The 23,530-nt window shown below is 40.1% G+C and overlaps 1 protein-coding gene across 7 annotated transcripts in view; it reads left to right on the top strand.

Annotated features, from left to right (window-relative positions):
* Nucleotides 1-23,516, top strand: part of SON (SON DNA and RNA binding protein) — a 32,288-nt gene extending 8,772 nt beyond the window's left edge. The window contains exons 3-12 of one of the 7 annotated variants that reach the window (XM_058661679.1): nucleotides 185-6,052; nucleotides 7,141-7,301; nucleotides 9,144-9,290; nucleotides 9,479-9,667; nucleotides 15,323-15,433; nucleotides 16,612-16,728; nucleotides 20,609-20,756; nucleotides 21,821-21,892; nucleotides 21,990-22,105; nucleotides 22,554-23,516. In XM_058661679.1, the coding sequence (XP_058517662.1) occupies nucleotides 185-6,052; nucleotides 7,141-7,301; nucleotides 9,144-9,290; nucleotides 9,479-9,667; nucleotides 15,323-15,433; nucleotides 16,612-16,728; nucleotides 20,609-20,756; nucleotides 21,821-21,892; nucleotides 21,990-22,105; nucleotides 22,554-22,613 (6,989 nt within the window). In that variant the 3' untranslated portion in view covers nucleotides 22,614-23,516. Of the gene's footprint in view, nucleotides 1-184; nucleotides 6,053-7,140; nucleotides 7,302-7,527; nucleotides 8,970-9,143; nucleotides 9,291-9,478; nucleotides 9,668-9,771; nucleotides 10,571-15,322; nucleotides 15,434-16,611; nucleotides 16,729-17,748; nucleotides 19,406-19,880; nucleotides 19,961-20,608; nucleotides 20,757-21,820; nucleotides 21,893-21,989; nucleotides 22,106-22,553 lie in introns of those variants that run through there. The other 6 variants (XM_058661678.1, XR_009245152.1, XM_058661680.1 and 3 more) reach the window with 6 other exon arrangements.
* Nucleotides 23,517-23,530: the final 14 nt, after the last annotated feature.

The raw sequence follows: 23,530 nt of genomic DNA, 5'->3' as shown, positions 1-23,530 counted from the left end.
TCTAGCTGGAGAAACACAAATTGGAGAAGTGACAGTCTTCATGTTGTTTATTTAGTGAGTTTCAGTTTAACACAAGGTATTATGCTACGTTTGGTGCTTTAGAATGCGGAGTGAAAATACGGGTTTAGGTGAGTTACCGAAATTTACTTTGGGAAGCACCTGACAAAGTTAATTTCTATTTTAGAAATGAAAGAGACCTCAAGAAAAAGTAGATGTGTGTCTGTACAAACAGATCCTACTGAAGAAGTTCCTGCCAAAAAATCAAAGAAGCATAAAAAGCACAAAAACAAAAAGAAGAAAAAGAAGAAAGAAAAGGAAAAAAAATACAAAAGACAACCAGAACAATCTCAGTCAAAGCCGAAATCTCATAATGATGGGAACGTAGATTTAGAGTCCGATTCCTTTTTAAAGTTTGATGCTGAATCTTCAGCAGTGGCACTGGAGCCAGTGAGAGCATTTGGCCGCTCTGAGAGCAGTGAATCGCCAGCAGTTTTGCTAGAACCTCCTCTAGTAGCAATGGAGGTTTCAGAGCCACACATCTTAGAAACTTTAAAGCCAGCTACAAAAACTGCAGAACTGTCAGTTGCATCAACATCAGTAATCTCAGAGCCGTCAGAGCAGCCTATGGCAGTCATGCTGGAACCATCTACGTCCAAGAGTCTGGATTCCTGTGCAACAGCGCTGCTGCCTACTAGCACAGTAGCACTGAAGTCATCTGAGCCAGTCGCAGCAATGTCATTGGAGTATCACAAGCAATGTCTGCTGAAATCGTTGGAGAGTGCAAGTACTGAGTCATCCAAGATCATATTGGCAGAACCTCTAGTAGCAAAAGTGCTAGAGCCAGCAGAGACCCCTGTGACAGTATCCGAGGCACCTACTGTGGTGCACCCTGAGCCAAGCACATCAACAGCAATGGATTTTCCTGAGTCATCTGCAACTGAAAGGCTTAGATTGCCAGAACAGCCTGCAGAAATACCAGCAGAGAGCACAGATTCGTCCGCGACAAGACCACAGGTGTTGCTGGAGCTGCCGAAGACCACGGCGCTGGATCTACCGGAGTCGTCGGTGGCCTCAGCGCTGGAGTTGCCGGGGCCACCTGCGACCTCCATGCCGGAGTTGCAGGGGCCCCCTGTGACTCCATCGCTGGAGTTACCTGGGCCCTCTGCTACCCCGGTACCAGAGTTACCAGGGCCCCTCTCTACCCCAGTGCCTGAGTTGTCAGGGCCCCCTGTGACATCAGTGCCTGAGTTGCCGGGGCCCTCTGTGACACCATTGCCACAGTTGTCGCAGGAGTTGCCAGGGCTTCCAGCACCATCTGTGGGCTTGGAGCCGCCACAGGAGGTACCAGAGCCGCCTGCGGTGGCACAGGAGCTGCCAGGGCAGCCTGCAGTGTCATCAGCAGTAGAATTGCCAGGGCAGCCTGCGGTAACAGTAGCAATGGAGCTGACCGAACAACCTGTGACGACGACAGAGTTGGAGCATCCTGTGGGGATGACAGCGGTGGAACATCCTGGGCATCCTGAGGTGACAACTGCAGCAGGGTTGCTGGGGCAGCCTGAGGCAGCAATGGTGCTGGAGTTGCCAGGACAACCAGTGGCAACAACAGCCCTTGAGTTGTCTGGGCAGGCCTCAGTGACTGGGGTGCCAGAGTTGCCGGGGCTGCCTTCGGCAACTAGGGCACTGGAGTTGTCGGGGCAGCCTGTGGCAACTGGGGCACTGGAGTTGCCTGGGCAGCTCATGGCAACTGGGGCACTGGAGTACACGGGGCAGCCTGGGGCAGCTGGAGCACTGGAGCTTTTGGGGCAGCCTCTGGCAACAGGGGTGCTGGAGTTGCCTGGGCAGCCTGGGGCACCAGAGTTGCCTGGGCAGCCTGTGGCAACTGTGGCGCTGGAGATCTCTGTTCAGTCCGTGGTGACAACGTCGGAGCTGTCAACGATGACCGTGTCGCAGTCCCTGGAGGTTCCCTCGACGACAGCGCTGGAATCCTATAATACGGTAGCACAGGAGCTGCCTACTACATTAGTGGGGGAGACTTCTGTAACAGTAGGCGTGGATCCCTTGATGGCCCAAGATTCCCATATGTTAGCTTCTAACACCATGGAGACCCATATGTTAGCATCCAACACCATGGAATCCCAAATGTTAGCGTCCAATACCATGGACTCCCAGATGTTAGCATCCAACACCATGGATTCCCAGATGTTAGCCACTAGCTCCATGGACTCCCAGATGTTAGCCACTAGCACTATGGACTCCCAGATGTTGGCTACTAGCACTATGGACTCCCAGATGTTGGCTACTAGCTCCATGGACTCCCAGATGTTAGCAACCAGCTCCATGGACTCCCAGATGCTAGCAACCAGCTCCATGGACTCCCAGATGTTAGCAACCAGCTCCATGGACTCCCAGATGTTAGCAACCAGTTCCATGGACTCTCAGATGTTAGCAACCAGCACCATGGACTCCCAGATGTTAGCAACCAGCACCATGGACTCCCAGATGTTAGCAACAAGCTCTATGGATTCCCAGATGTTAGCATCAGGCACTATGGATTCTCAGATGTTAGCTTCAGGCACCATGGATGCCCAGATGTTAGCGTCTGGTACCATGGATGCCCAGATGTTAGCATCTAGTACCCAAGACTCTGCTATGTTGGATTCAAAATCTCCTGATCCATATAGGTTGGCACAGGATCCTTACAGATTAGCTCAGGATCCTTATAGATTGGGTCATGATCCTTATAGGTTAGGTCATGAAGCTTACAGGTTAGGACAGGATCCCTACAGATTAGGGCATGACCCATATAGACTAACTCCTGATCCCTATAGGATGTCACCTAGACCCTATCGAATTGCTCCCAGATCCTATAGAATAGCACCCAGACCATACAGGTTAGCACCTAGACCCCTCATGTTAGCATCTAGACGCTCTATGATGATGTCCTATGCTGCAGAACGTTCCATGATGTCTTCTTATGAACGCTCTATGATGTCTTATGAGCGCTCTATGATGTCTCCTATGGCTGAACGCTCCATGATGTCAGCCTATGAGCGCTCTATGATGTCAGCTTATGAACGCTCCATGATGTCTCCGATGGCTGAACGCTCCATGATGTCAGCTTATGAGCGCTCCATGATGTCAGCTTATGAGCGCTCCATGATGTCTCCGATGGCTGATCGATCCATGATGTCCATGAGTGCAGACCGGTCTATGATGTCGTCATACTCTGCTGCTGACCGGTCTATGATGTCATCGTACTCTGCAGCTGACCGATCTATGATGTCATCTTACACTGATCGTTCAATGATGTCTATGGCAGCTGATTCTTATGCTGATTCTTACACTGACACATACACAGAGGCATATATGGTGCCACCTTTGCCTCCTGAAGAGCCCCCAACAATGCCACCATTGCCACCAGAAGAGCCACCAATGACACCACCACTGCCTCCTGAGGAACCACCAGAGGGTACAGCATTGCCTGCTGAGGACTCGGCATTAGCAGCTGAAAGTACTTGGCCTACGGAAGTTCCAGCATTGCCTCCCGAAGAGGCTGTGTCACAGCCCGAGCCGCCTGTGAGTCAGAGTGAGGTTGCTGAGTCTTCAGCAGTATCTGCTCACTATTCAGTGTCGGCGTCAGAGTCCTCAGTGTTGGCATCAGAGGCTGTTATGACTGTTCCGGAACCACCACTAGAGCCAGAGTCCTCCATTGTGTCAACACCCATCGAGCCTGCTGTCGTCGCAGAGCATGAAGTTGTTCCAGAAAGACCAGTGACTGAAACTGTTATGATGTCAGTGGAACAGGCAGTATCGGAGCCTCCTGTTATTTCAGAGGCAGTAGAACACTCAGATTCCATGAGAGCTTTGGAGCATGTTGCCTCAGAGTCTTCTGTGTCACTGTTGGCGCCAGCAGTGACGGCTCCAGAGCCAGAGAACATTATGGAGCTGCCAGCCTTGGCTGTCTCAGAGGCTGCTCCTGTGGCTGTCCAGGAGCCTCCTGCCACAGTTGTGGCTGTCCCAGAGTTGCCAGCTAAGTCTGTCCTGGAACCACCTCCTGGGGCTGAATCAGAATCAATGGCTGTGACTGTCATAGCGCCTCCAGCTGTGACTGAACCGGAGCATGTTACCATCCCAGTGTCAGCTTCTGTCCTGGATCCTACTGCGCCTGTGATGGAGTCGGCAGTGTCGGTCCTTCAACCTGCTATGATTGTTTCACAGCCATCTGTTTCTGTTCAGGAAACTACTGTGACAATTTCAGAATCTTCTGTCACTATTTCAGAGCAGACACAAATTATATCAACTGAGATGGTTTTGGAATCTACACCAGTAATATTGGAGTCTAGTGGTATGTCTGCACCACTTGCCGTCAAAGGAATGCATTTACTTTCTGGTGATCAGAGTCTTGTTCCAGAGATTGGCATGCAGAAGATGATGACTTTGCATTCAGGTGAACAGCCACATGCCGAAGGACACCTGAAAAGTGACGCTTATGCAAATGAATGCGGTGTAAATTCAGACCTTAATACAAATAGTCATTTAATTATGAAAGAGATGGAGCATGGTACAGTGTCTGCTGTTGACACTGTTCATGCTAGTGAAGAGAAAATCTTGCCCATCAGTGAGACTGAACAATGCACAGTATTGGGTGCTGGAGTTACTGAAGCTGATGTAGGAAGAACTCTGTCTAATACTGGTCCTTTTGCTATGGAACCTGATGCTGTAGGAACTAGTAAGGGTGTTGACTATGTGACACCATGTGCTGTCAGTTCACTTAGTAAGTATGATGTTGATGCACCTTTAGCTGTTCAAGACACTGAACATGACATGATAATTTCCACTAGCCCCAGTGGGGGTAGTGAAGCTGACATAGAAGGCCCTTTGCCTGCTAAAGACATTCATCTTGATTTATCATCTAGTAATATTGTTAAAGACAGGGAAGAGCAACTACCTGGGAAAGAGAGTGAGCAGGCGTTAGCTGTTGCTGGCAGTCCTAAACAAAGTAGTGGAGAAGAGAAAGAGATTCCTCTCCCTACCAAAGACACAGCTGATTCAGCATTTCCTGCAACAATTGAAGATATTAATGAAGCAGATCTAGTCAGACCTTTACTTCCCAAGGACATGGAGCGTCTTGCCAGCCTTAGAGCTGGTATTGAAGGACCTTTACTTGCAAGTGAAGCTGATCGCGACAAACCTGTCAGTCCCGTTGGAATCAGTACAGCAGAGAGAGCTTCAGAGTCCTCTTCAGAGGAGAAAGATGACTATGAAATTTTTGTTAAGGTTAAGGACACACATGAGAAAAGCAAGAAAAATAAGAACCGAGACAAAGGTGAGAAAGAGAAGAAAAGAGACTCTTCATTAAGATCTCGGAGTAAGCGTTCCAAATCTTCAGAGCATAAATCACGGAAGCGTACCAGTGAATCTCGTTCTCGGGCAAGGAAGAGATCCTCCAAGTCCAAGTCTCATCGCTCTCAGACACGGTCACGGTCACGTTCTAGACGGAGGAGGAGAAGCAGCAGGTCCAGATCCAAATCTAGAGGAAGGCGATCTGTATCAAAAGAGAAGCGGAAAAGATCTCCAAAGCACAGATCAAAATCTAGGGAAAGAAAAAGAAAAAGATCAAGCTCCAGGGATAACCGGAAAACAGTCAGAGCTCGAAGCCGCACCCCTAGTCGTCGGAGTCGAAGTCACACTCCGAGCCGCAGGAGGAGGTCTAGGTCTGTGGGTAGAAGGAGGAGCTTCAGTGTTTCCCCAAACCGTAGGAGCCGCACCCCCAGCCGAAGGAGCCGCACCCCCAGCCGAAGGAGCCGCACCCCCAGCCGCAGGAGCCGCACCCCCAGCCGCAGGAGCCGCACCCCCAGCCGCAGGAGCCGAACCCCTAGCCGGCGGCGAAGATCTAGGTCTGTCGTTAGAAGACGAAGCTTCAGCATATCACCTGTCAGATTAAGGCGGTCAAGAACACCTTTGAGAAGAAGGTTTAGCAGATCTCCCATCCGTCGTAAAAGGTCCCGGTCCTCTGAAAGAGGCAGGTCACCCAAACGTCTGACAGATTTGGGTGAGTGATTCTGTGACCTTGACTCAGTGGAATATTTTGGGTTAGTTGGTTTAGGGTAAATACCTTAAATTTTTATTGCTACTTTTAATCTGTTTAGAAACTAAGTTGTAACAGCATTGTAACTGGAGTGTAAGAGATCTGCTTTGGAACATGTTAGAAGTGAGTTGCTTTGATACCTGAATGTTTAGCTTAGCTTGAGCTGTTTTAGAAGACGAACAATGAAGTGGATTTGTATGAAAAACAAGGTTGGTATTCAGATTGTGATTGGAAGTGTTCCAATGTAGGTCGTTGTAAGTTACCTAAAGTAATGATTCTTTTTAATGAGTTAACATATTCATTATAGGTTTCCTGACAAATAGGTTTATGAATGTGATCCTGATTGCTATAGTTAGTAGTGGAAGGTATTTAAAACCGAGAGGATGATGGTGGCTATAGAAGATGAAATGTTTTTATTCAGCTTTTAAAAATTGATGCTTCATTTTCTTAGATTTTTACTAGTATGCAGAGATTGTTAAAATTTGGTACATGCATGATTGCCATCACTAAGTATGAGTAATCAATGATCCAAGTAGATGAAGAAAGATGTTAAGGCAGAGTCAGGTCAACAAGAATTTTCTGAGTACCTGCTTATTCCAGTCAGAGCAGCAGTGTCCAAAGTGATAATAGTGTTACATCACTTTGTATGAAATGGTAGAACTGCATACAGGTGCAGATCTGGTTGTTGAACTGAAGTAAGTGAGGCACTTGGGAGCACCAGAGAAGAAAGTTAATTGTCAAATTAGAAGGGTAATTTGAAATGGTGATAATCTGAAAGATAGTTGACTTTGGCAGGTCTGTATCTTAAAGTGTATGGCTTATTACAGTTGTTAGAATTAGCTGTTTGTTAGTATTTGAACAGCAAGTTTATTGTCTACTTAATTTTTGAAGTAAGGGTCCACCATCTAAAAGCTTGGAGCCACAGTAGTTTCATCACAACTAAAAATTGTTGAAGAAAATGGATGCTTTTAGTTTTATTGGCATAAACACATTTTTGGTAATATAAAATGTATGTCTGTTTAGGAAAACTGCTTCTGTGTTTCCTCTTGCAGATAAGGCTCAGTTACTTGAAATAGCCAAAGCTAATGCAGCTGCCATGTGTGCTAAGGCTGGTGTTCCTTTACCGCCCAACCTAAAGCCTGCACCTCCACCTACAATAGAAGAGAAAGTTGCTAAAAAGTCAGGAGGAGCTACTATAGAAGAGCTAACTGAGGTAAGCTAGACAGAATTTTTATCATTCTTAAATGGATTATTCCAGGGATGTTGACTCTGGAGCGTGCCAAAACCCGAATTGTGGGCTGAACTGATAATGGCTGGCACCGAGCGGCCAAAACCCGAAATACAGCTGTGGCAGCGGCAGAAGCTCTATTTAGCAGGCCATTATCCGGGATGGCTAAGCTCCGCTAGCTAAGTTACTTCCCATTACTTTTGCTTTCCAGTTTTAGAAGCCAAACTGACTGAGGAGTGGGACGGTTCGTTTGAATGGAGGAGGTGTTGAGTGAGCAACACGCAGAAGCTCGCCTACAGTTTCCATTCACGACGTGTTCACTGATCGCCACGAGTGTACTGCATATACGCAAAGACACAGACAATCTTCAGAAATGATCTTTTGCCACCGGAGCTTGGAAATTAATGAGAATAGCTGGCCATTGCCTGAAAGGAACTTCTTTCGCATCAACATTTCGGGTTTTGGCTGTTTGGTACCAGCCATTGGTGATAATGGCCGGCCATTATCAGTTCTTCCTGCGGTTCGGGTTTTGGCAGTAACATATATTATAAACACTTAATTTTGTTTTTAAAATTTTGATGTTTTCAATTGAGGCTTTTTTTTTTTAAAGCATTGTTTTGTTTTATGAGAGATGCTAAAATAATTGCTGCTAGGATCCAGAAATACCACACTGTTTCATATATTGAAACTTGTTATTGGCTAGCCTTATGCCAGCCTGCCACTGTCTATATTCTGTTCCCCTTGATTACAAGCTTGATACACTCTGTGTTTTTGGCTAAATAAGCTTTTTATTGTAAATTTTCACTTGATAATAGATGTGATGAATTCTACTGCTTGTATAGACAGGTCTACCCAACTTTGTTCAGACCTTTTTATAAAGCCAGGTAATGTAGTCTGTTCCTTTGCTTCTCAGGAAGGAATTGACTGCTTTATGTGTCAGACCTCATCAGCTGCACCCTCTCCATCATGCCTTATTTTTCATTCTTTTTAAGTTTTATTCCAAAGCATTCATGGAGAGACAACATTGCTATTAACCTTATCAAAAATGCTCCAAGCTGTGTTTTGCCGTACATTTGGGGATCATAAAGCTTGTTAATTTGTTTCCTCACTTAGATTTATTGTAACATGAATTACTACGTTTTTAAAAGTTGGGAGCCTAATAAAAGCTTCTACTGCTTACTTATCAAATAAAAGCTTCTCAAATTCTGTGGCCACTTAGTTTTTTCCTATGTTTTTAGCCTCATCTTTAGCCCTCTTGTTCCTTCAAAAAAGTGTCTTGCCTTTTGGCAACCACCAAGTTAGAGTGACATCTTTTCCTTTCCCCACCAGTTCTTACTCTTCATTATGAAAACTGGCTTAGAAATCTTCAGATACCCTTGATTCTCCACTCTGCCTGACTCTGTTCTCTTAAACCCCATGTTCTTTTGGCACTTATGTACTTGGTTTGTATTATATCAGTTTGCAGGTGTTATTGTGTTGCTCTGTAAAAGTTTCAATTATTTTCATGTGTATGTATTCTGTCTCTTGTACTAGATTGTAAGCTCCTGTTGGAGCAGGGACCATGTCTTCTACTTTTTTTTGTATTCCCCAAACAGTGTCCAGTACAGTGCTCTGCACATAGTAGGTGCTCAATAAATGTTGTTCATGACTGACCAGCCAGTGTGTTTAAATAATAGCTAATATGCTAGGTTACCATTCTGTAGCCTGTTACTTTTCTTGTTTACTTCTAAAAGTTGGTTTTGATGTTTTTTTTGTTTTTGAAGGAAGTACATGTTACCCTACATAAAACATATAAGATTTATCTTTTGTTTGTTTTTACTTTTAAAGAAATGCAAACAAATTGCACAAAGTAAAGAAGATGATGATGTCATAGTGAACAAACCTCACGTTTCAGATGAAGAGGAAGAAGAACCTCCTTTTTATCATCATCCCTTTAAACTCAGTGAACCCAAACCCATTTTTTTCAATCTGAATGTGAGTATTAGTGATTATGGCTTGATGAGACAGCACAACTGTATAACTACTTAAAACTCAGGAGATTTACTCCTTATTTATGTGAGAAATAGCAAGACATTTTTATTTAGATAATGTTGCAAAACTTGAGAAACCATTTACTGTAGTTATTACATTGAGAATTGATTGAAGATCACCTTGTTGTTTAGATTGCTGCAGCAAAGCCAACTCCGCCGAAAAGCCAAGTCACATTAACAAAGGAGTTTCCTGTGTCCTCTGGATCTCAGCATCGAAAGAAGGAGGCTGACAGTGTGTATGGCGAGTGGGTTCCCGTAGAGAAGAATGGGGAAGAAAACAAAGATGATGATAATGTTTTCAGCAGCAATTTGCCCTCAGAGGTAAGTAGAGAATATTATTATTATAATTTTTACTTTTTTATACCTGAATCTGCCATTTGATTGTTATTTTATATCTGATTTGGATTCTGTTTCACTCTTCTTAGGGCCGGGTTAAACGGCAGGGCCGGGTTAAACGACAGATGAAACAACCCGCAGCTTCTCATTTGACAGTAACTCGATGCAATTCACTTTGTGGAAACAAGCCACAAAGTGAAAAGCATCGAATTGCAGAGAAAAGTGTTATCACATCCCTACCCAACATTGGGCCCTCCTTGCACTTGTGGGAAGGTAGCCCAAGGTATAACTATTTAGCTTCCCGTTTTGCTTCAAGACTTTATAGCTCTAGATTCTGGTGGTAGCACATTGACTGGGTGGAGGGATTGAGGGGTGAAAGGCAGATCTTTAGGTTCAACACAAGAACTGGATTTCGAAAAGGTCATTGTAGGCTGAAGTGAACATCTTGGATGCACAGCACATTGCCTTTAAATGATGGTTGCTTAGTATTTCTCTGGGTTGTTTGTCACATAGCCTTTAATTTAAAAAATTCCTGCCTTCCCTGTGCTGCCTTGGCTCCTTTTGAATTCTTGTGTTTAACCTAATGTTTAGCCTTGGTACTCCACTCCCTTACTTCCCCTGTTTGCTACTATTAAAAGTTGGAGAAGTGGAACTCACACCTTGAAATCTCCACGGGGCTATAGTTGTATCTTGTCAAAATGACGCAGTGAGAATGCTAAGTGTCAAAACAACCCATTAAAATGCCGCCTGATTGTGCTATTAAATATAGTGCACATGAAAACAGCAAGACTGTATATATATGTAAATATATATATATGTATCTTTGTATGTATCTCTGTATCTGTACCTTTGCTGTATCTTTTAATAAAAACAGTTTACTTTTATTTAACTTGTTGTGCAAAATCACGCTTGGGGGAATCTGGGAGGGTGGAGATTGAATAGGGAGGTGGGTGTTTTAACTGATACCATAGACTAGTTGTCATTACTGTTGCCCTTGGTTTTCAAAGTCTGAACAGACTTGCAGTGCTGGCATATGAAGGTCAGAGGTACCTATCCTGTTCACCTCAGGTTCCCTACATTGGTCATGTCATCATTTTCCAGTGAACACTCTTAGTTCTACAAATAAATGCTCTTTATAAAATAAAGTCATAAAGTGAACAGAACCCAAATCAGAAAATTGGATATCAGCTTTTTTCCCCCATTAAACTATTTATAAATGACATTATCACCATGGGATTTTTGTTTTTGTTTCTGACCTGCAGGTTTTTGCAAGAGAGTAAGTTCTATATAATAATGCTAGATAGTAATAACTAGGCAGTGCAACTTAAGTCACGGGTTATGATTTATGTTCACATGGAGTTTGACACTTAAACAAGTTATCATCACTGGGGCTTGGTGGGGATAGCTGGTTTGGACAAAATTTTAGGCCAGTTAGTGAGATTTGTTGCTAATCCTCTAATCTGGCTACTTGCACATCTCAAGATGGAAGGGTTTAACTGACATTTGCAGATGACTTAATCTTCTTGTAGTAGCTGAATATAAATAAGAGACTTAGAAATCCTGATATGTACAGTTTTAGTAATTTCTTGCAGAAAAAGCACTTAATGGAATTGGGAAAAAATAGCTAGGGAGACAATTCATGAAAGAAGCATTTCCCAGTGAAGATCTGTAAATACTGCGGAGTTCCAAGGGATTTTCCAGAGAAGATGCGTGAACATGACTTTTCAGTTGATCCTGACGATTACACTTTACTTTGGTCAAGAGAATGTGTGTGTGTATTTTATTTGAAATTGAATACTCAGTCACAACACTGACAGTACAATTCTTTAACTTTGTCGTCAGAAGTGGTTGTCAGAGATTAAAAGGTTAGAAGAAATGTCCTGAAGAAATCTAGAGGAAAGGTTGGTTAAAATTATTTGAGTAAACAAGACCTATTAAAACATGAGTGGGCTAATGGAAGCAGCAGATCTCTCCTGTGGGAAGTAAATACAGAACTATGCACAGTTCCTTCCTGGTAGAAGCTTAGACCCAGTATTATAGGCTATCTTTAAATTTTAATTAGAGTCCCTATACTTTAGGGAAGATAGACCAATTCCTGTTGTATGACCTAAGAATAATGATTAAACACCCAGAGAAAATGATCCCAATATAAAATGTTTTAGGTATTTCACTTATCTTGACAGATCTGTAAAATTACAGCTTTACATGTCACTCTTTGTGGAATACTTTTAGTGATGTTACCCAGGAGGACTGACCGCTTTTGGTTCCAGTAAGGCTTGAAATGGTCCTCTAGAGTAAAATGCCAAGTTCTTTGAAGTGGTCAGCCTTTTCACTGAACAGCATTTTTAAAATCTGTCTTCATTTTAATAAATGGAAATGCACTTTGTCATCCTTAAGTGTAGCACTTTTAGGTAAAGATTATAGATTTTTGTCTCCATAAAATCCAAATTAATTTTACTTTAATCCCTAAGCCCCACCAGCTTCTTGTATATGAGTGTAAACGTCAATAGACTTTGTGGATAAAATGGCATGAAATGACTCGGGATGTGTGCCCTGCTACCATGGCATCATTTTGATTGCAAAAACCAGTTGGTGCGATACTCAGGAGGAAGTGAATAAGGTCGGGCCATTTTCAATAATAGTTGCAAAGACTTGCTGAGTACAAGGTTTACACTTAGTCTGTAACCTAAGTACAATTTGGTGGTAGTCACTGTTGAAGTCTTTTGATTGCCTTCCTGTTAGAAGTTCTATAAAGTTTAGGAAAGCTAACTTGCAGTGAAATAATTCTAAAAAAAATTAAGCACGGTTCTGGATTGTGTAATGTAGTATATCAACTTTTTTCCTCTAGACTTTCCTAGCTGATTAACAAAATTAAAAAGTTTCTCCCTTAGTAATTTTGGTTACACCTGAGAATTCTTTGAGACAATAAAAAAATTCATTCTTTGTCAAAAAAAACATAATAATTAGAACATTTTGCATTTAGTCTTGTTTATTGTCATTTTTTATATTTTAGAAATCTTTGCTAAATATTTTAACAGGTTTCATACCGTAATCAGAATTTTTTTTTAAGTTAAATTTTTCTTCTATGTTTCATTTTACTATTGTCTAAACATTTAACATGCCAGAGAAGTCACTTTCCAGCAGTTATCTTTGGTCATCTGTAACCTTTAAGCTGATGTTAAAGTCTTAAGGGTAATTGTTTATGTGAATAGATGTAGGATAACATGGCATTGCAGTGGCATTGTGGCCATTTTCAATAATAAGTAATGTAAAAAATCAGACACACATGAAATGTGTGGTACATCGTAACCACTGCACCATGTATTTCATTATAACATCTTGCAAGATTTTAGTCAGCTGTGTTGACATAGATGAAAAGCAATTAGGCATTTTTAATTTATGCGGAGTATTATATTTAATAGCTCGTGTAGCATTCCCTTCATTATACTTACAGATGATCACATACAATAATTTTTACACAGTAGATAAATACGCAGTCTGACCAGTAGAAATGTTGATGACAACAGGATAATATTTTGGAGGTAAGATTTTCTTGGTAGTGTCAGAAGAGCTTTGAAGATATTTTAGTGCCTTTCCCACATTTTCTGGAATATATTGAAGGATGACTAACACTAGATATCGTCCATTAGTTACCATCTAAAAAATCTTTTTTATATATAAACTTTCAAGTGCTTAGCAGCTGTCACTGAAGAATGTTCTTTAGCATAATAGTGATTCAAAGAAGGACTGTTATTTTCTGTTTAAAATATTGAGAACTTAACATTAGTGCAACACTCTAATGAATGCTTTGGGATTTAATAGTTGCTTATGTATTATTGCATAACCTGAATTAGACTCAGAAGCTGGAAAGACTTTCTGATGTGAATTCTTGAGGACCGTTAAAAGATTTAGATAATCTTGGGCCTTCTGAGTCTACTAGATAATAAGTTGAATAATAAGTTTTTGACAATAACTTACAGCTCACTTGGTAACCTTGCTGGATAAATATTACATCAGGAAAAAATAGTTATTTCATCTTAAGCAACCATTAAACAGCAAAACTGCTATATTAAAATTCATTGCAGAACAAGATAAAAACTTAATAGAAAATATTATATTAAAAATACCTAGAAGAATTAATTCACAGATAGGTAAGACCATTGACTTTTGCTTGCAATTAGTTTTAGTTAGAAAAGTTAAAAACAAACAAACAAACTTTGAGACCTCATACAGTTTGGTGATTGGTGCTTGCACATTTCGGCCTCCCGGATGGTAGGTAGATTTTTTTCTCAGTATCCTTTCAGATTTTTATCCTTCACAGAATAGTAACTCATTTATGTCCAAACATCCTAACATTTAAGATTTATTCTGCTCTAAGAAACAAAGGAAATCTGCAAAGTTAATGATACAGTACTTGTCTTCAGAATTTGCTTAGTTAGTGCGTTCTGCTAGACAAATACAGGAAATTTCTTAGGATGGGGTATACAACATACATTTTAGCCTGAAATGTCCCCCCCCCCCCATTTAAAGTTATAGGGAATCAAACAAAATATTTTGGTTCCAGAAATGATCATTTGTATGTTATGTGAAATCTGAGTATACTGTTAAAATTTTTATCTACTTAGGCTAATTGTTTCTTAAAGGTCCCAGAAATACAAGATACATAGTCTAATACAAATGATAATAAGATTCAGATTAATTTTACTTTTATTCTAAGGAGGCATTTGAAAATCTTTACTTTGTTGAAAATTGTGACTTTAGTTAAGATCTCTAAAAATAGAAAAAGGATATTTAGTGAATCCTTATATATATTTTTATGGCTATGTTCTACTTGTAAACAATTGATTAGGTGTTACTTGCAAATGTCATGCAGTGTTTTCTATTTAAAACAGTAACATTTCTTAACATTTTCTTGTGAAATACTGATAAAATACTGGCTTGAGTGATGTCAAAGGTCCCAGTTCTGATTTTGGGAAGTGAGCAGTAGGTGCTAGTGTCCTTCTGGGGGCAGTGGGGCAAGTGAGCTCTCACTGGGTTAATTCATACAGGGTTAATCGTGAAAACTGGCAAGCTCCACACACTTTGCAGCTTATGTTCATGTGCTAAATACTGCTTGAGACCTCATAAAAAAATCAAGCGTTTATGTTAATCAGATGCAAATAAATTAGAATTCTTAATCTTAGAGCAGAAAACGTTACTTACTTGATGGATTCTTCCTTCTGGGTTTAAACCTACAAGTTTGAAATGTTGCAGATTTGCTCTAAAGAGGATATTTTTGACAGTTAAATCACCTGCTAATTTCAATATCTAGTTTTCTAACGTGAAGATAGGAGCTTTGAAAACAAGATAAATATATAAATTTATTAAACATTTAAAAAATTGTGTCAGTTGACCTGGATTTACACATAATAATGGAATTTTCTGATTAGTTATTATAGAAAATAACACCTATCACATTTTTAGTTGCCTGTGGTACTTTTAACTTACCTTAATTCTTACCTGGTGTTTATTTTTTAATTTTCTTACCTGTTGGGATGACTTTTTCCCTTCATGAGATTATGTTTTGACAAGTGACAAAACATTTTTAGGATTCAGGGACCAATGATAATTTGAGATAATTATCTTTGTTTTCTTTCTTAGCCTGTGGACATCTCTACAGCGATGAGTGAACGAGCACTTGCTCAGAAAAGACTAAGCGAGAATGCATTTGACCTTGAAGCTATGAGCATGTTAAATCGAGCTCAGGAACGGGTATGTAGATACTGTAATCTCACCAAGTAGGTGATTGGTGTATACATGTTTCTCACTTTTTTTTTTAAGACTTATATATTTTTATGGGAAAGTCAGATATTCAGAGAGAAGGAGATACAGAGAGGAAGATCTTCGTCCGATGATTCACTCCCAGAACTAAACCAATTTGAAGCCAGGAACCCAGAAACTTTTCCGAGTCTCCCATGGGGGTGCAGGATCCCAAGGCTTTGGGCCGTCCTCGACTGCTTTCGCAGGCCACAGGCAGCGAGCTGAATTGGGAAGCGGGGCTGCTGGGATTAGGACCGGCACCCATATGGGATCCTGGTGTGTGCAAGACGAGGACTTTAGCCACTAGGCTACTGTGCCAGGCCCAATGTATACATGTTTCTTAACTCATTGGCATATTTAAGTGAAAGGTGATTTAGAACATGATCATTGAATAAATATTTGTGCTATCAGGCAGAAACTGATTCAGGGGAAAATAAAAATTACCTCATCTCACATTTTACAGTTAGCTGAGTACCCATAGCAGCCTTAGGAAATGCTTGTCCTGTGTTTCAGGCAGAGAAATTTAGGTCAAAAGCAGTGGTATTGCCACTCAAGACAACTAGACAGTGGAGGACAGAATCAGAATTCACAGTACAATGATACTAATGATACAGTACCAGTAAGTTCATGTTTAAGACAGGAAATTTGTGACTAGTAAAGGTGAATTGAATGACAGCTGATGGCTTATCACACCACGTTCTGGTGATTATTCTGTTTTTGTTTTTTTTTTTTTTTTTTTTTTTTTTAAGTTGTGTCATGAATTCTGGATTCCCAGTGTGTCAGTGCAAGCAATCCGTAACTCAGGAGACATCCTGACATTCACTGTGGTGCATTTGTGTGAAGAGAGGTTGGAAGAAAGGGAGGGAGCCACTGCCATTTTTAAGCTATTTGCCTTCTTTCCTTTTTGCATATGATATTTTGAAAAAGGTATTATATGTGGATATATAGCTATGTTTACACCTCAGATTTTGTTGTTATTTGTAATTGACTAAACCACATAACTTGAAGAATTTAGGTTACGATTATAGGCATGTATAGAGTCAGTACATTTTTTAAAGACTGAATGTTAGTTTTTGTCTGGGGAACTAAAGTAATTTACTAAGCTAATGAAAGCTCCTTCTGTTTCTCAGATTGATGCCTGGGCTCAGCTGAACTCTATCCCTGGCCAGTTCACAGGAAGTACAGGAGTCCAGGTTCTGACGCAAGAACAACTGGCCAATACTGGTGCCCAAGCCTGGATTAAAAAGGTATATAATATATGTACATATATAAAATACTTAAGTACGAAGTCAAAAGTTTTCAGAAAATATTTCATTAAAAATGCATGACAAGGCCAGTGACTCTAACCAAAGTTTCATAGTAAATCTGCTGTGTGTGTACTCCAGGATGGACATTGAAGATGGACAAGACCATGGCAAATGTATAAATATGGCTCTAGAGCCACTCGTATCCTGCGGTTATTTTTATTTATTTTTTTTATTGCTGTTGCTGTTTATGGCGGGGGTGGTTTTATTTAACTTTTTGAATGCTAACGTTGTATCAGGTGCTGTTCAGAATATTCCACAGTTCCTGCTGGACTACTAACCTAATCATTCCAAAGCAGTGGTTCTCAAATTTTACTTGTTCATGGGAAACTTTATTGCAGGTTTATTCTTGGTAGATCACTGCCCCCAGAGCCCTCCACCCCTCTCATTTTCTTCCTTCTCCCCTCTGTCCTGGCCCTTGCATTAGTGCTTGCGTCCTTTTGTAAGAGCCCTGGGTTTTACTTCTCACATCTTGTGACCTCCAGTCCTGGATTCCTCTAAGTTGTCACTTGTGGATGACAGCAAGTGGGTGGGAGGCCCTAGACGTAGCACTGCATGTGGTGATCTTGCTGTGGGAGTGGAACGCTGGGGGATGCTAGAGTGTGGGGTGGGCAGTGCTGAAGGGTGGTGTAGGGGTGATGGGGTGGGGATAAGATTGCCATCTGTGGGCCACCATTTAGGCCCTGGTGGCCTCTGGTGATCCATAGGATCAATTTGAGAATCACTGATTTTATGAAATAAACAGGATATCTAAGACCTAAAGTCAAGGGCGAAAACGGACACCTCGTGCCACGAAGATCTAGGTGCATCTGGTTGGGATTCCTGCACTGACCCCTGTGAACTCCACCTACGGCTGCCTCATTGTCGGGGGAGTCCTAGGTGGCTGAGAAAGGCTTGCTGAAGAAAAGCAGTCTGCTGAAGGGATGTGGCTTGGTTGGATGGGTGATGGGAAATTTGTTTCAGGAGTACTGGCAGCATAGCAGTGCTGAAAACTGGGAGGCGGCGTGGTCTAATGGATTGGGAAGGTTTCTTTGTCCTGCTGTACACCTGACTCCTTGTGTGATCATGGGCAAGTAATTCTTTGAAATTTCAAAGTCTCCCAAGTGCATAGTGGAGACAAGTCCTTCCTACTGTTTTATGGAGTGGTAATCGATAATTGATTAGGTACATATAGAGATGCAGTGTGTGCCAGTGAATGATTAGATCTCCGAGAAAGTGAGCTTTTTGATGCTTTAGGCATTTGACTCTCGTAAGTTATCTCAGTTGTGATAGTTTTATTGCTGTTGAGTCTCATTAAGACACTAGTGTGAAGCATGAATTCTCATTTTGCCTGCTAAAACATTTTAAGTACTTTATTGTGGGTTTGTGCTGAGAAGCTTAAAAAAACCTAGTAAAATACTCTATTTTAAAAATAGGAGATTAGTGTAGTATTTGAAAACATGGCTCTAACTTGGTGGGAAGAATTGTAAATGCATACCTAGTCAAAATTTCCTGAAGCTTGAGAAGTCAGCAGTTTATGAAGTTGGGAATAAAGCTTAGGCATGCAAAGTAGGTCCATGGTAAATGTAGAAATTTTTAGGTGGGCACATTGTTAAGTGAGTCCACCACAAAACGTTGGCCTCCATCCGTATCACATGTACTTTTCCTAACATTACATATCTATAATACTTTTGTTATCCTGTTAAGATCAGAGGGAAATCCTTTCTCTGATTTAATTGGCTCAAATAGTTTCCTCTGAAATAGTTGAGTATTATTCTAGGCAGTTCACAAAATTTAAATGTGAATGTTTAGGACATAGTGGTTTTATTGGTTTTGTCTTTATGTTTCTCATAGATTCCTTCGGAGAGTAGATATTTTGATAAAAAGTGCATTCATGTAGAATTATGATATGAAAGGTTACTTGCCAAAGGATTTTTAAAAAATGAGTCAGAATATTTTCAGTGGACAATTGAAGATTTACCTAACATACGGTCTTCCGACTAAATTTTGTGTTTAGAAAACTTGCTCAGTCATTTGGCTTCTTTCTTGCTTACTGTTTTTCAGTCCAGAAAAATAACAACAATCCTTGAAATTTTTTTTTGTCGTCATTTTAGAGGAAAAAAATTAGTTTAATCGATATTCTCATCCATCAGTAAAATTTTTTAGGTGCTTTTTGATTTGGTTTTTAAAGAACCTCTGCTTTCTGGAATTGAATGGTCTGGACATGACCTGATCAATAACATTATTGTGGTCTGATTAGATTAGTCAGCTTTGATTGTTTAACTGCATACACACTTGGATAAACCCTGAAGCTACCAGAGAACGGAAGCATAACTGGAAAACTGGGGGAGCTGGGGGTTTATATTGTACTCTGCACAGTTGCCCTTTTTTTTAGGAGTGTATCCTGGAAAAGAGGGGCGGATGAACCTGGAAGTAAGTAAAAGTCATTCTAGGCGTGTAGCATCAAGGCAGTTGATTACCCAAGCATCAGCTAACTTTTATCTTGATACATCCACACTGCATGGCCTGCACCAAATAAGGAACTGAACCAGGGGTATGTTTTACCTCTACAGCTGCCTCCTTCCATCAGAGCACCTTTTTAAACTTAATGTCTAGTCACAAGCCATTGGCATGTTTTCTGCTCAGCATTTAATTACAAAGCTGGGAAATAAATTTATACTTTTACTACAGTGACTTTTTATATTTAGTATTAACTATCAATATAGGAAATGAAAATACTATTTCCTTAATTATCAAAACTTGTTTTACTTCCTCTGTTGATAAGTTAATAACTGCGACATATTTGCTGAAGAATGTAAATCTCAGAGTTTGTTACGAAGGGGAGATAAAACATGATTTGGAGAGGTTTTCAAATGGCCATAATGCTCACCAGAATTCACTTTTACATATATAATGATGCCCATTACAGAGGTGTCAGTTATTTCCAGCACCTGAACTTCACTGTTGATGTTAATATACACAGTTGTGCATTTTAGGACATTAAGTCTTTTGCTGCTTTGATGGAAATTATGGTTCAGTGGGTTGGATACGAGAGAGATGATTGTTCACAGAATAACCTGTGAACTTTCACCCCTCTGTATGGAAACTTGTTTCAGGGCCAAATCCTTGTAGCTGTCTTCTTGCCCCGGTCAGTGCCAGCCGTACTATTCCCAACACTGCTGCTGCCGAGGCCTAGGTATGTAAACATTTAAGGAGTTTTTTCAAAGTCTTTTAACATCAAGCTAGGCTTAAAAGAATTCAGATTCGTTTTGGTGTACTGGCAGGGTATTTTATGTGTCTATTGTGTAAATGTATCTTAAAGAGCTATCTTTTGCTTCATAGGGATTTTCTAAGTAAAATGTTTATACTTGCCTTATAGTAGAATGGGGAGAAAACTTTGGATGACAACAGTATACTTCTTCAGTGTCCAAACAGTTTCTAAATGATTTCTGGGCTTTATTCATAAACTAGGTACACCCGGGACAATTAATATTGTTGACTTTTTTAACATTGCCTTCTTTTTATTTTGCAAGCTAAGAAGAAATACCAGTGAACCTAAATAGTGGACGGAAACAGGAGTGTTCTGATTGTTTTGTGGAGGGGGGCGTGAGGGGTCATTCCTTTAACACTGTCAATTATGTGCCTCTTTTGACTATCAATACCATGTGTCAATGTGAATTCACTAGTACATACACTGCAGTTTCTATTAAGTACTGAAGCATTGAAATTTAATTGCTGTAACAGATATAGAAAATAAGATTTTTCTTTTTGAAAAGTTGTCAGCTACTGTATAGTTGGTTCTAACTGTAAAATTTGGACATTTTACCTTTTTTTCTTTGGATAGGATCAGTTCTTACGAGCTGCCCCAGTGACTGGAGGAATGGGAGCCGTTTTGATGAGGAAAATGGGCTGGAGAGAAGGAGAAGGACTAGGGAAAAACAAAGAAGGAAATAAAGAACCCATCCTAGTTGATTTCAAGACAGATCGTAAAGGTAAAATATTATTTTTCAGACTGTTTATACTTTTTTCTACATTTCAGATTTCATTTTCTTTTTGTAAATACCTCCTAGGTGTACCAATTTAACTAGATTTCATGTTCGATAAGGGGATTTCTACTTAATTCTCTCTTGCTTCAGACCATACGCTTAGATTTGTTTTTCCGCTCAAAGTACATACCAAATGCTATTTTGTCTTAACAAGTCTTTCTGCTTGTTTTCTTTTCAAACTGAATAATATTTCCGTTGAGGAAATTTTCTACATTATTAGGACTCTTGCTATTTTCAGATAGCTTAGCAGAAAATATATAGCTTATGTACCCACAGGTAATAGCCTAATCTTCCTAATTTCATTTCTTAAAATATACTAAGTGGAATCCTGAGGGATGGCCATTGTCTTAGAAGGTTGTTTCCAAATTCAGAAAGTGTAGAATTAAAAAGCCGATTTTTTTTGTCTTTTCAGTCCAACAGTAAGTTGAGGTAACCTGAGTAATTAATCTGACTTAATGAGTTTGGAAACAGATGAGCTCTGAAACTAGTAAGGAACTACCTTATCTCCCAAGAGCAATCTTGAAATTATTGAACATGGTCTTGAGTTCTCAGGCAACAGTCTGATTCCCAGAATAGGCTTGGGAAATCTACTACTGGGATGGAATTTAGGAATGTTGGAGAAGTTCCACTAATATACATATATGAATATTGGAAAAATAGTTTTGGGTTAGTAATATAGCCAGCTCTGATTTGGAAACAAATTGGCCTTTCGAAATCTACTTATGAGTGAATAAAATATAATCACCACTGTTGCTGAAAATATAATCACCACTGTTGCTGACCTTACAAAGGACATGGATTCTCTATATATGCTTATTCATATATGAAATTCTTAATGGTTTCTGTATATTATATTGATGGGGAACAAGCTACTGATAAATTAAGTATGCATCCACAGGAAATTTGAGTTCTGGCTTCGAGGTTGCAGGTAGTTTGTATTTGGAGTTAAAATAATAGAAATTTATTTGATGAACATTGCTGTCTCCCCTCCACTTTTTTCCATCTTAAAGGTCTTGTTGCAGTAGGGGAAAGAGCACAAAAGAGGTCTGGGAACTTCTCTGCTGCAATGAAAGATTTGTCAGGTGAGAAAACCCTTTTCCTTTTGTGTGTGTCTCACCTTGAATTTCTAATTTGTAGCAAAAGCTAGTGGAATTCTAATTCATATTTTTTGGTCTGCAGGCAAACATCCTGTGTCTGCCTTGATGGAAATCTGTAATAAGAGAAGGTGGCAACCACCTGAATTCCTCCTGGTCCATGATAGTGGCCCTGACCACCGCAAACATTTTCTATTTAGGGTAAATATGCATTTCTGAATTACTTATACATGTTAACTTGATGATAGAGGGTGAGGGATGGGCATGGTATAAATTACATGATTAACACTGTCTTACTGGGCTGGGTGTGTTTATTTGTGGGTAGAATGCAGTGTTTTTTGTTGTTGATTTTAAAAAACATTAAGGGGTCATTTTGTGAATATCTTATTAAAAAATTAGAGGGAGTGCTATCGGTTAAATTTACTGATACTTTCTAGTTGAATATGGGGTATGGATCTGTTTTTATTTTCTAATTTGGAGACTAGCCATTAAATTCACAGTCCTTCCTGCAATGATTTGCTATTTCTGGGTTGTGATTAAATTTGATTTATATAGTATGGGTTTTAAGTTTTAGCATTTAGTGAAAAGATAAAAAGCTAATAGATATTAAAGTTTGATGCTGTTCTTATTGTATGTTTTTCTTGAATAGGTATTGAGAAATGGAAGCCCTTACCAGCCCAATTGTATGTTTTTCTTGAATAGGTATTGATAAATGGAAGCGCTTACCAGCCCAGCTTTGCCAGCCCTAATAAGAAGCATGCTAAAGCCACAGCTGCTACTGTGGTTCTTCAAGCAATGGGCCTTGTACCAAAGGACCTCATGGCTAATGCCACTTGCTTCAGGAGTGCCTCACGTAGATAGATTGAGGTTTTATATTAATCATTTCAGATAATTTTACTCTGCATCACAATGTATTTCCTCTTTAATGTTGTAAATATTTGGCAATTTAAGACATTGTGTAAAAAGCAATCTGTACAAACATCTCCAGGCTTTGATTTTTGTACCATGGAAATTGTATTTAACCATACAGGGTTTTGGTATGTTTATATTGTTTACCTTAGTGATGTATTTGTTTAAGTGGCTAACATCCAAACAGTTGTTTGAAGGCATCAGTGATCTTCAGTGTGGAATGTTAATAACGCTTTTATACTGTATTTTGTACTATGATGTAACTCCCTTCCTATGGCTAGGCTGCTGTAACACTTGCCTGTAATCAGCGAAGGGCTGTGCACCTTGTACTATTTCACAATGGGTTCTGCTGGACAGATACTGGGCCAGTGTTATTGAGGTAATCAAGCAAGATCTGCTCCACAGGGCTAATGGACACCATCTTCCCTTAAAATTTTGTAAAAGTTATAAAAAAAAGAGTGATATGTTGTGTAATGATCAGCACTGAGTCCTGCATTCCCATTAAAGCCACTTGGATCGTGAGAGTGGAATCAAAATGAAAGTCTGACTAGAATTCTGCAGAGCCAAGTATGTTTAGTATGGCATTGAGTTGTGATATAGTTTTACTTTGATGTGCATTTTGAATTTCAGCTACACCTAGATAGACATAAAATAATTAAATGCTGTAACCAACTTACCTAATAAAATTGGCAACCAGCCACTATTTTGTTGACTATG

Source organism: Ochotona princeps, chromosome 3, assembly GCF_030435755.1.
Source record: "Ochotona princeps isolate mOchPri1 chromosome 3, mOchPri1.hap1, whole genome shotgun sequence".
Lineage (NCBI taxonomy): Eukaryota > Metazoa > Chordata > Mammalia > Lagomorpha > Ochotonidae > Ochotona > Ochotona princeps.
Note: the sequence above shows the minus strand (reverse complement) of the source record. Positions and strands in the feature narration are given on the sequence as shown.